Here is a 12,078-nt window from a genome sequence, read left to right on the forward strand (position 1 = left end):
TATGGGTGCATATTAGAGATGGATAACAACCACTTGTCTCAGGAGGTCAGTCATCCGGACTCACAAGCTTTCATACATGCTCACGGATGAACTATCCAGAGCCATCAGACTCCTGGTGCTGACACTCGTCATGCGCCGTAAGTGAAGAGTCGCACCAAGCCCCCCACACCCTGTCAAACTTTTGCGGGCAACCCCTGTGTTTATATACTATGCTTTCCATTGATACCGTAGCGTTAACCAGAGACAGCCATAGACCCCGGGATGGCAGCTTGTCCCCCATCCAGCACATGGCGATTGCCTTTCTAGCCATGAACAGTGTTCTTTCAAGGAAGATTTTATGATAGTGTGTCCAAGATTCCTCATCAACTACTCCCAAAATACACATTTTAGGGCACAGCTGTAATGGTGCATGCACCAGGGGTCCGAGGATCTCCAGTACAGACACCCAAAACCGCCGGATGTATGAGCAGTCCCATATCAGGTGCCAGAAATCTGCACCCTCCACCCCACACCTATGACATCTGGTATTATCCATTCTGCCCATCTTATGAAGCCTGGTGGGAGTTAAATAGCTATAGTGCAAAATAAAGAGCTGCGTCATCCTGTTGTTAATGGAGGGGGATACTCTAGTTGGTGCTAGTAGGGCCTCTTCCCATTCTTCCTCAGACAAAGAGGGTATGAACCCCTTCCATTTGCCCTCTACGGTCAGCGGGGACATCAGCAAGCGGCGATCCAGTAGGTGGGTATAAAGGGCCGAGACTATCCCCTTGGGACCCTGAGATCTGAGTATGCCAATGGTGGGGTATTTAGATATGCTTCTGCCACTGTCTCTAAATTGAGATTGAAGGGCATGTCGCAGTTGGAGATGCCTGAATGATAGGGTACTTGGCACTTGGAACCTGTCCTGGATTTGCGCGAAATCTAAAAGCTTGCTATCCTCATATAAGTCCCCTAGCGTTTGAATCCCATATCTCCTCCATTCCCCTGCACCCTCTAACCTCAACAGGTGTGGAAACATGCAGTTATCCCAAATAGGAATATTACAAGGTAAATCTTTATAAGCATTCAGCTTGGAGGCCTGCCATATCTGGTGGGCTAGTTTATGCAGTGGAAGGGTAGCTTTCTGTAAGCGTCCCATTCCTTCTAACACCGGCCATAAAGTCGAAACCTGCAGATATTCATGCAAATAGTATTCCGAGTTGGGTCTTATGGTCTCGGTAACCCAGCTCCTCAGGAATCTCAGCTGACTAGCAATGAAGTAGAGGAAAAAATCAGGCAGTGCTGCCCCGCCCTGCAGCTTCGACCTCTGGAGGACCTGGATCGAGAGCTTTCTTCTGGCTTTCCCCCATACAAAAGCAGCGACCAAGGAGTGTATGCGTTTAAAGAAGCTCCGAGGGATCGGTGTGCATGCATGAGACAATACATATAAGCCTTTAGGTAACAGAACCATTTTCACTAGGTTCAGTCTGCCCATAACGGACAATGGAAGGGCCTCCCATGCTTTCATTTTATCTTTAAAAAGAGCTTCCAGAGGCTCAACATTCAAGTCGTAGGCAAGCTGTGGAGCCCTAGTGATCATCATCCCAAGGTATTTGAATCTATCCACTACTGGCAGGTTATGGTGGTGAGTCCCCCAGTCATGGTCCCACAAAGGCATGATGGCTGACTTACCCCAGTTTATATGTAGTCCAGAATAGCGCCCAAACAAGGCTATTACTTCAATTGCCCTTGGTAGGGACATCTCTGGACTAGACATAAAAAGTATCAGATCATCCGCATACAAGCCTATTCTCTCCTCCCTGCAACCCATTGAAATTCCTACATACACTGAATCCTGCCTGATTCTAATTGCCAGATGTTCAATCGCGATTGCAAACAACAGGGGTGAGAGCGGGCAACCCTGCCTAGTGCCTCTGCGTAAGGAGATCTCCTTTGAATAGGAGCCATTGAGCTGGATACGTGCAGATGGGTTATTATAAAGTATTTTAATCCATTTTATGAAATTGGGACCAAAACCGAAGCTTCTCAGCACATCTATCAGAAAGGGCCATTCCAGGGAATCAAAAGCTTTGGCAGTGTCTAGAGAGGCCAGGGCCCACCTTTCTTTCCCTGCCGAACCTATCTGCGCGACTACTTGGGTTCTTCTGATATTATCTGATGTGGATCTGCCCGGCATGAATCCTGATTGATCAGAGTGGATCACTGTGGTTATTGCCTTATTAAGCCTATTGGCTAGCACTCTAGTCAGGATTTTATAATCCAAGTTCAGCAATGAAATTGGACGGTAAGATCCACAGTCCAGCGGATCCTTGCCAGGCTTCAGTATCAAGACTATAGAGGCATCATATAATGATACTGGCAATGATCCGCCGGATGCTGCACGCAATGTTGATGGTGAACAGATCAAAACACTGACAGAATCCATGGATGGCAGGCTTTTGAGTGTCCTTGCAAAGAAAGGTGGCTATATTGGTCACTGATTTGTTTTTGTTTTGTTTTTGAATGTCAGAAATGTGTATTTGTGAATGTTGAGATGTTATATTGGTTTCACTGGTAAAAATAAATAATTGAAATGGGTATATATTTGTTTTTTGTTAAGTTGCCTAATAATTATGCACAGTAATAGTCACCTGCACACACAGATATCCCCCTAAAATAGCTAAAACTAAAAACAAACTAAAAACTACTTCCAAAAATATTCAGCTTTGATATTAATGAGTTTTTTGGGTTCATTGAGAACATGGTTATTGTTCAATAATAAAATTAATCCTCAAAAATACAACTTGCCTAATAATTCTGCACTCCCTGTAGAAACTGGTGGGGTTTTTTTTGTTTTTTTTTTACTAAAGACCAATTTAAAAAATGTTTTTTAGCCCAAAATGAGTAACATGCAGCTTTTAAAAATTATACTTAAATATTATATCAAAAATAGCCCATCCACAATAATATTTCAATGTCGAGAGAACACATGCTACCTGACCGGCATCACCTTCCAGCTTCCTCAAGGGTGTTCCCTAGAGGACAACCCTTGAGGAAGCAGCAACAGAGTGCAGCAGATTCCAGAGAGCAACAGCTGAGACCATCTCCATGAAAATAATGGGTCCAGTAGCAGCCTCCACCATTATACATATTCCTTGCACATATGAGAGGTTTTGGAAACAATGATTCATATCAATTCCATGGGTGTTTTGTCCATAATTCACCATTCTCCCCATTGACCACTGCAGACCGAGTGGTCCTGTCCTATATCATATGACCATCTCATGAGGTGAATCATAATGAGCTATATCTGTCCAGTCATCCATAGCTGTATTCCTTTTTGGATCCTTCATTCACCTTCATCATTGATTGTTTATAAATTGTAGTATTAGATTTTTTTTTTTTACCTCTTTTTCCTTGACCGATAATTCTTAATTCCCATTAAACTTAAAGAAGATGGCAATTGCTTTTCTGGAAATCTTTAAATAACTTTCACAGTTGCTTGTGAGATGTTTGCCCTATTAAAGTGGCATTGAGACAACTTGACATTTCTTTTGGGTTATCCCTTGTCAGGATAGGATACTTACGTCTGTTCATATTCCCTAGCCAAAGAGTTACTCAATGTCAATGTCAAAGACAAAAATCAAAGACAAAAATAACTTGCCATTTTAGTGCCAGACGAGGTCAAAGTTCTAAGCGGAGTCTAGTTTCAAATGGCACACATAAATAGACTCGATACCTTTGACCTTTGCAATTAACACTGGTAACGTACATACCAGTACTTTTAGAAATACATAATCATCAGACTGGAGGTGCAGATCCTGTATGATGATGCATAAAGGTACATTTGGAGATAAACTGTAAAACTCCTTATTAGCATTGATGCCTTGTAAATGCTGTGCTGTAATGTATGATTATAATGAGTACAAGAGACAGAGTTTTCTGCTACTTCTGACTGTGATGACTATAGATTACAGTGAGTAACTGTCATTGAAAGTGGCCATAGCTGTAGAGATCATTCTGAAGTTCTGTTTTATTTTAGTTGTCCATCTTATATTATAGAGTTGCCCTATCCGCAGGATAGACCACCCCTAGCTGATCAGCAGAGTCCGACACTTCGCAACCCCGCCAATCAGCAGCTTAGCACTATCTATGGTGCCAGAAGAAGACAGCTCAGTCTACTTTGTAATGGACTGAGTTTGTCACTGCAGCGCTGCTCCCACTGACTTCAATTATCCAATAATCCAAAAAGGGGTTAACTAACAAGACGCTGAGGGGGGTGATCTACGGAACCAAGGTGTACAGGAGGTGATCTAATGGAATTTTTGTGTAGAGGGGTGATCTGGGGTGTATAATGGGTGAGTTGATGGAATGTTTGGTGTAGCAAGGTGATCTGGGGTGCATAGTGGGTGATCTATAGAAGGATGTGTGTACAGGGGGTGATCTATGGAACTTTGGGTGTATGGGGGTGATATGATGGAAAGTTAGGTGTATAGGGGTGTTCTGTTGAACACTGGGTGTATGTGTTGACCTGATGGAACATTGGGTGTATAGGAGGTGATCTTATTGAACGTTAGGTTTATAAGGGGTGATCTGTGGAACATTGGATATATAGTGGGTGATCTTTGGAACGTTAGGTGCATAAGGGTTTATCTATGGAACATTGGGTGTTCAGGGGGTGAACAGATGGAAGGAAGGAGGGTACTGAGATAGGCAAGGGCTGCAGTGTAACTAAGCACAGTCTGTCCACCATCCCATGTATTGACCGTCTCCGGTGAGTGATAGAGTTTCCAATGCCGTTATCCCAGCTGTCTATTTCTATTCCCTGAGGATAGGCCATCGCTTAATAAAAGGTGGACAACCCCTTTTAATTTAGTAGTTATTTGTTCCTTCCCTGGAGGCAGCCATATTGGCGACACACCCTTCCTTTGTTGCCGGTATTAGGATCAGCACCATTTAGGAGTCAAGTGACAGAGAAATGTCATTGATTATTTTACATTAGTCTGTCGTAAGCGATAAATACAACGCCCTCTTCCAGAGACCTGGGAGTTACAGGGGAGATGCATGCAAAACCTAACCTGTGTGTATGGTGTTAAGGCCCTTTTACATGAGCTGATGATCTGGAACAAACGTTCATAGCAGAAAATTATGTGAACTGGGTATCTTAAAACATAACTTTTACTATGTATTATTTAAAATCTAAAACCACTCTCCCAAACCACCACCAATTGCGGCGAGACATAGGTGTATAGGGGACACTTCCCTACACCTAGTATGGACATTTGCCACTGATAGTCCATACAGAGAATACGACGGGGAACCTACCTTCAGTCGATTCTATAATCCCTGAAAGTTCATTGAAGTCCCCCGATGAGTTCCGGTAATTCGGGATGAAACATGGCATGTAGGGCTTTATAAATAGGGTACGAGTAGGGATTAGGCCCCAATACAGGGAAAGGTTCCGTATGGGGTTGCCCCTGTCGGGGCGGGTGCTCTGTGTCTGTTAGGCAGGTAACCTGTTTAGCCCCCTACCCTTTACATAGGTAGGGCCTTATTCTAGGGTAAAATAGGAGAACAAACAAATGCCTTGACCACAAGAGTGCCGCTCACCATTGTCCTTCTGCCACTCCACAAAAGGACCATTACGCCACCAGGTGTGGATCTCTCTACTGGACGTGGTAAGAACCACCCATTTTTTTCTTTTTCCATTTATCCTGTGGATTTAGTAAGTGGCGTTTTTATCTAAATTGCGTTTTTGTCTCACAACAATGTGGTGTATACGATACTTATTTTAAATAATACATAGTAAAAGTTATGTTTTAAGATACCCAGTTCACATAATTTTCTGACAATTTGTTTGGGTTATGACATTATACCTCTACACGCTCAATCTAGTGTGGAAGGTATAAAAATATTTGAACAAACGTTCATAGCAAGGTTTATTCAGCCAGTCTAAGCCCCACTAATCAGCCGACAAACACTTTTATGCAGCCACAAAAATCACCAAACTGTACGGGGGATGTATGATCTTACCAACAGTTGTTCATCCATCAAGCAACTTGCATGATTACTCTGTAAAGGCCTTTTAAATTAGTGCTGATCAACTCGTCATATTATCAGTCATGCTCGTTATGGCATAGGCCAGTAGTATAGAACTGTAATTAAGAAGGTATTCTGGTAACTCCAAGTTATCCTCTATTCCTTGGCATTCGCACTGATCATGAGAATGGGGGCTTTGTACCCCTCAGGCCCTCCCAAATACATGGAGCAGCAGGTTGAGCATTTGCACCGCTGTTCCATTCCTCCATCGCGGTTAGAGATTAATGGAGTGGCAATGCGCATGCTCAACTTGCCGCTCCGCTCATTTCAGCGGGCTTTGCAGGGTGTGAGGCACATGTTCTCATCAGTGGGGGTCCTATGGCTGGATAGGGGATAACTTAAAATTACTGGAATACTTCTTTAAATATCCTAGTCTCTAATGATAAGACTTGTTTGAGACAACCACCAAAAATTATATTCAAAATCTAGAGCTTTATAGAGGTGATCCTCTGAAAAAACAGGCTAATAATGTGTGTAAAAGAATTGAAAATCTATCACAGAAGTTCTGGTGTTAAAGGGCCAGGCAATGTAAATGTTATCACGCTTCGCCCTGACTTCTCCTAAAGTCTTGCGCTGCACCGTGCGCTTCAGTATACGGCACAGGAGCAGTACAGGAAAGAGGCTCGCTGGCAGTTCTCTTCTGTACTGCAGAGCTCTTTCCTGTACTGCGCCTGAACCGGATACTGATGCACACAGTGATGCACAAGACTTTAGGAGAAGTCGAGGCCAGGCGTGATCATGTTTTCACTGCCTGGTCCTGTCAATCAAAGTGCAGAGGGAGCTGAGTCTCTAGGTGTAACGGCAACGCCCCCATTGCTCCCAGAGGCTCATTTGCATATTCCAAAACATCACTTTTCTCAGTAATGCGGGCACATATTAACATGGGACCAACACAGATGCCTTCAGCTGCCAAGCGCACATGTAACAGGTCAGCCAGTGTCATAGGTACAGATCTGCTGACAGATGCCCTTTAATTATGGAGTAGTCTTTCTCAAAGAGACAGTCTTTTGCGGATGTTTTATTGTATATACAGCAAAGCTGAAAAATTAGCTGTAGAGAACAGTAAAGGTCAGCCTACTGTGCAAATCTAGTGCTCTGTGGGAAAACTACAATTATTTGGTATGGATAGTCATACAAAAAAAATAAAAAATAGGTTTATAATAAAAACATATAAAAAAAAAATATCTGAATATATTATTAATGCATATAAATGTGTATTCCTCATGCCGAGGCAAATATTGTGCACACAGCAACCAGGATTCAGATATTATGCCATACTTTACAAATGGCAGATCTTGCTATATTTATGAGAAAATTGGGAGTTCAAGTAAAGGGACCCCCACCAATCAATAATTCTTAGAAGTAAAATATAAAACACCTGAAAGCACCTAAATGTGAAATATCCCTAAAATTACCAAACCTTATACATAACTTTACCAGCATTAATTATAAATCGTGTCTTTGGAAGGCAGTTGGATCAGCAAAGTTATCTTTGTCCCTCTTCAGTTGCACATCGGTGTAGTGAAGCTGTGGTTATCGCCTCCAAAAGCTGAAGAAGAGAAATCTAGGTTTTATAATATAATGGATTGCTGAAAAACCTCTTCTACCTGTGTTATCACGGACAGCTACAACATGGGCATTTACCTGCTTCCTGTGCTCGTGTCATCCTGGGGCATTATTGGTATTGCATAGATTGGGCTAATTTCTCGTACGCTTTCTGTCTGCTACCCGCAGTTGATTTTCCTTCTCTTTCTGAATGTAGAGGTGACATACAAGCTTAATTTATTTATAATCCTTTCATTCATTCGATTTATTCCAACTATATCTCTATCTCTATATTTATAGGGCGGTACAGTAATAGGAAGTGCTAGATGTCAGGATTTCCGGGGCCGAGAGGGCCGCCTTAAGGCAGCATGCAACCTAATCAAAAGAGGGATTACCAATCTTTGTGTCATTGGTGGAGATGGCAGCTTGACCGGAGCAGATACTTTCAGAGCAGAGTGGAGCGGACTGCTTGCTGACCTGGTTAAAGCAGGTAAATCCTCTGAGACTCAGATGGTCTGCCGAACGTTTATAAAATAGCGAGCACAATGAAAGATAATGCATGGCTGCCTCCCTCATCTGCGGCAACAGGTTCCTAGTAGCTAGAATAAGTCTTCAACTAAAGAACCTAAAGATGGTCTGTCATCTCTACTGACTTGTCTGTCTTAGTAACTACTTGCATTCATTCCCCTTGTAATAATGACTCTGGAGCATCTATTCTGATGACTCTATGATGTTACATTCCTTTATCATTCCCGCTAGAAGTTATGATTGACTTACTAGCAGTTTTTAATGAAGATCTAGATGGGTGTTACCAGTTGGGGGGTGTCCCTGCACAGTCTGACTTTATCCAATCAGTGCTGCCAGTGTCAGACTGTGCAGGGACAACTGACTGGGAGCAAACTCCTTTGCCGGCTGATGAAAATATCCTTAAGGCTCCATTCACACGTCCGCATCCTTTCCGCAATTTTGCGGAAAGGGTGCGGACCCATTCATTCTCTATGGTGACGGAATGGATGCGGACAGCACACAGTGTGCTGTCTGCAGCCGCAATTGCGGAGCGCGGCCCCGATTTTGGGTCCGCAGCTCCGCAAAAAGATACAGCATGTCCTATTCTTGTCCGCAGCTTGCGGACAAGAATAGGCATTTCAATGGGGGTGACGGGCTGGAGTGTTGCGGACCCGCAATTTACGGGTCCGCAACACACCACGGACGTGTGAATAGAGCCTAAAGGGGTTTTCCAGGCTCCTATCCACAGGATAGGTTATCAATATTCAATCAGTGGGGGCCCTACACCCATCAGCTGCACCTCCAGCCCTGGAACTAGCACTTTGAGTGGAGCAGCTCCATTCATGGTGTAGTGGATATGCCAGGTTACTGCAGCTCCCATTTATTTCAGTGAGGCTGAGCTACAGTAACCCAGCACGGCCATTACATTTTCTACGGAGATGTGCTTCCTACTTCATTCAAGAGCTAATTCCAGCACCAGAGGTTGTGGGAAACGCCTGATTGGACCCTCACTGATCGGCTATAAATGACCTATCTTGAGAATAGATCATCAATAGTAATAGTATGGTACATCCAAAGTCGATTCCCCAAAAAACTATGTTGTAATACAGTTCGGAGTTTCCGCTCTGTACAGTATTAAAATGTATTGGCACCGTTGAGCCGAAGTTATTACTTCACGAAGTCGCGCAAGACTTTGTGTAATAACTTTGGGAATTAATTATTACTGTAAAAAACCTTGGTACCAAACTCTGGTTCGGTTCCGAGGTACCACTAGGAACCGAACCTGAGTTCAGTATAAAGGTTTTTTACAGTAATAATGAATTCCCAAAGTTATTACATGAAATACCATCCAAACTCGATTCGCTCATCCCTAATCATCAATATCAGGAGCCTTGAAACCCCCTTTAAAGAGAATGTGTCATCAAAAAATAGCCTATTGTTTGAATCAGATGAACATATTTTAATAATTAAGACTTTTCCATGTCGCTGTCAATATGTTAAAGAAAAAAAAAATGAAATCCAGCTGTTTTTATCCTGGATCCTCATTTTAAGACACTTCCTGTTTTGTTGAGATCACTTCTCAGTAGTCTTCCCTTTATCATCACAGGTGGGATTACAATGAAAGGCAACACCTACATATAGGATCACACAATTCACAATAGGTGATGGTCACAGCCCACATCCTTCCCCTCTCTGCACAATGTCCTCTGCACAGACCACTGAGCATGACCACAACTCTTTCCCCTAGAAATAAATGAGTGATCTTCAGTCTGCAGGTTCCTATAATTCATGTGGCTTCTGTAAAGAATATCTCAGAAGTGTTGCTGCAGAATCGGCTCAGGCAAGATGGTCAAGCCCCCCATAATCACGTAGAGATAATAGAATGTAAAAAAAAAAAAATAACTTCAGTCAGAAAATAAAAACTGTAATTATAATAGCATCTTTATTAGCTCGGACTCGAAGCAGAGAGGGGCGAGGCTTGTTAGGGCTAAATGACAATACACCAGTATGATGTATTGGAGTGACCATCATACAAACTTTTTACTGCTCAGTTTCATGTGTGGACATTATTTTTGTCTGTTTTATTCTATAGGAAAAATTACTTCTGATGAAGCCGCCAAGTCTAGTTTCCTAAATATTGTTGGGCTGGTGGGCTCCATTGATAATGATTTCTGTGGAACCGATATGACAATCGGAACCGATTCTGCTCTTCACAGAATTATGGAGATAGTGGATGCCATTACTACAACAGCACAAAGGTAAGTCTGAAGATGAGCGTGTGTTAGAATAAACTGGAACTACATCAGTGGTGCCTTATTTTAATGCAGCCTTCAAGAAGACATTAATTTCAATTTTTTCTACACATTAATTTAAAGGATAACTCATGTTTTCATAAAAAAATCTATTTTAACATATGTTACTGTTGCAGCAGCATTATACATAAAGCAATCTTTAGTTTCTTCACATACCACTGTTTTCCTTGAGTTTTTCCCTTAGTTACGGCTGTTTAAACATTTACAATGTGAGGACCTTCTCAAGATGGCTCCTCTACCAGTTCTCCGAGGCCAAAACTGCTTTCCCTCACTTCCCATACACACTTGCTTGTAGCCAGCAGCTCCCTGCCAGCCAATCAGATCGGATTACTGAGAGACACGCCTCCTCACTCTGAAGCCTAATGCAGGCATGCAGTGTGAAGGACCGCCCCTCTGTCTTCTGTTTATACTAAAAGGAAGACAGACAAGACCTAGCAACGGTCTTTTAAGGGAGCAGTGGAAAGGGACAGGAGACATTAATGAAAGCTGTTATTATAAGGTAATTACAGATCTTTTGACAATCATTGACAGACTAACTCAGGTATACAGTCAGGTCCATAAATATTGGGACATCGACACAACTCTAACATTTTTGGCTCTATACACCACCACAATGGATTTGAAATGAAACGAACAAGATGTGCTTTACCTGCAGACTGTCAGCTTTAATGTGAGTTTATTTACATCCAAATCAGGTGAACGGTGGAGGAATTACAACAGTTTGCATATGTGCCTCGCACTTTCTAAGGGACCAAAAGTAATGGGACAATTGGCTTCTCAGCTGCTCCATGGCCAGGTGTGTGTTATTCCCTCATTATCCCAATTACAATGAGCAGATAAAAGGTCCAGAGTTCATTTCAAGTCTGCTATTTGCATTTGGAATCTGTTGCTGTCAACTCTCAAGATGAGATCCAAAGAGCTGTCCCTATCAGTGAAGCAAGCCATCATTAGGCTGAAAAAACAACACAACCCCATCAGAGAGATAGCAAAAACATTAGGCATGGCCAAAACAACGGTTTGGAACATTCTTAAAAAGAAGGAATGCATCGGTGAGCTCAGCAACACCAAAAGACCCGGAAGACCACTGAATCAATGACCGAAGAATTCTTTCCCTGGTGATCAAGAACACTCTCCGGGAGGTAGGTGTATGTGTGTCAAAGTCAACAATCAAGAGAGAACTTCACCAGAGTGAATACAGAGGGTTCACCACAAGATGTAAACCATTGGTGAACCTCAAAATCAGGAAGGCCAGATTAGAGTTTGCCAAACGACATCTAAAAAAGCCTTCACAGTTCTGGAACAACATCCTATGGACAGATGAGACCAAGATCAACTTGTACCAGAATGATGTGAAGAGAAGAGTATGGAGAAGGAAAGGAACTGCTCATGATCCTAAGCATACCACCTCATCAGTGAAGCATGGTGGTGGTAGTATCATGGCGTTGGCATTTATGGCTGCCAATGGAACTGGTTCTCTTGTATTTATTGATGATGTGACTGCTGACAAAAGCAGCAGGATGAATTCTGAAGTGTTTCAGGCAATATTATCTGCTCCTATTCAGCCAAATGCTTCAGAACTCCTTGGACGGCACTTCACAGTGCAGATGGACAATGACCCAAAGCATACTGCAAAAGC

The 12,078-nt window shown here is 42.6% G+C and overlaps 1 protein-coding gene across 5 annotated transcripts in view; it reads left to right on the forward strand.

Annotated features, from left to right (window-relative positions):
• Positions 1 to 12,078, forward strand: part of LOC120996147 (ATP-dependent 6-phosphofructokinase, muscle type) — a 135,345-nt gene that overhangs the window by 77,647 nt on the left and 45,620 nt on the right. For all 5 annotated transcript variants that reach the window (XM_040425895.1, XM_040425894.1, XM_040425896.1 and 2 more), the window contains exons 6-7: positions 7,924 to 8,113; positions 10,223 to 10,388. In XM_040425895.1, coding sequence (XP_040281829.1) covers positions 7,924 to 8,113; positions 10,223 to 10,388 — 356 coding nt within the window. The remainder of the gene's footprint in view (positions 1 to 7,923; positions 8,114 to 10,222; positions 10,389 to 12,078) is intronic.

This window comes from Bufo bufo, chromosome 3, assembly GCF_905171765.1.
Source record: "Bufo bufo chromosome 3, aBufBuf1.1, whole genome shotgun sequence".
NCBI lineage: Eukaryota > Metazoa > Chordata > Amphibia > Anura > Bufonidae > Bufo > Bufo bufo.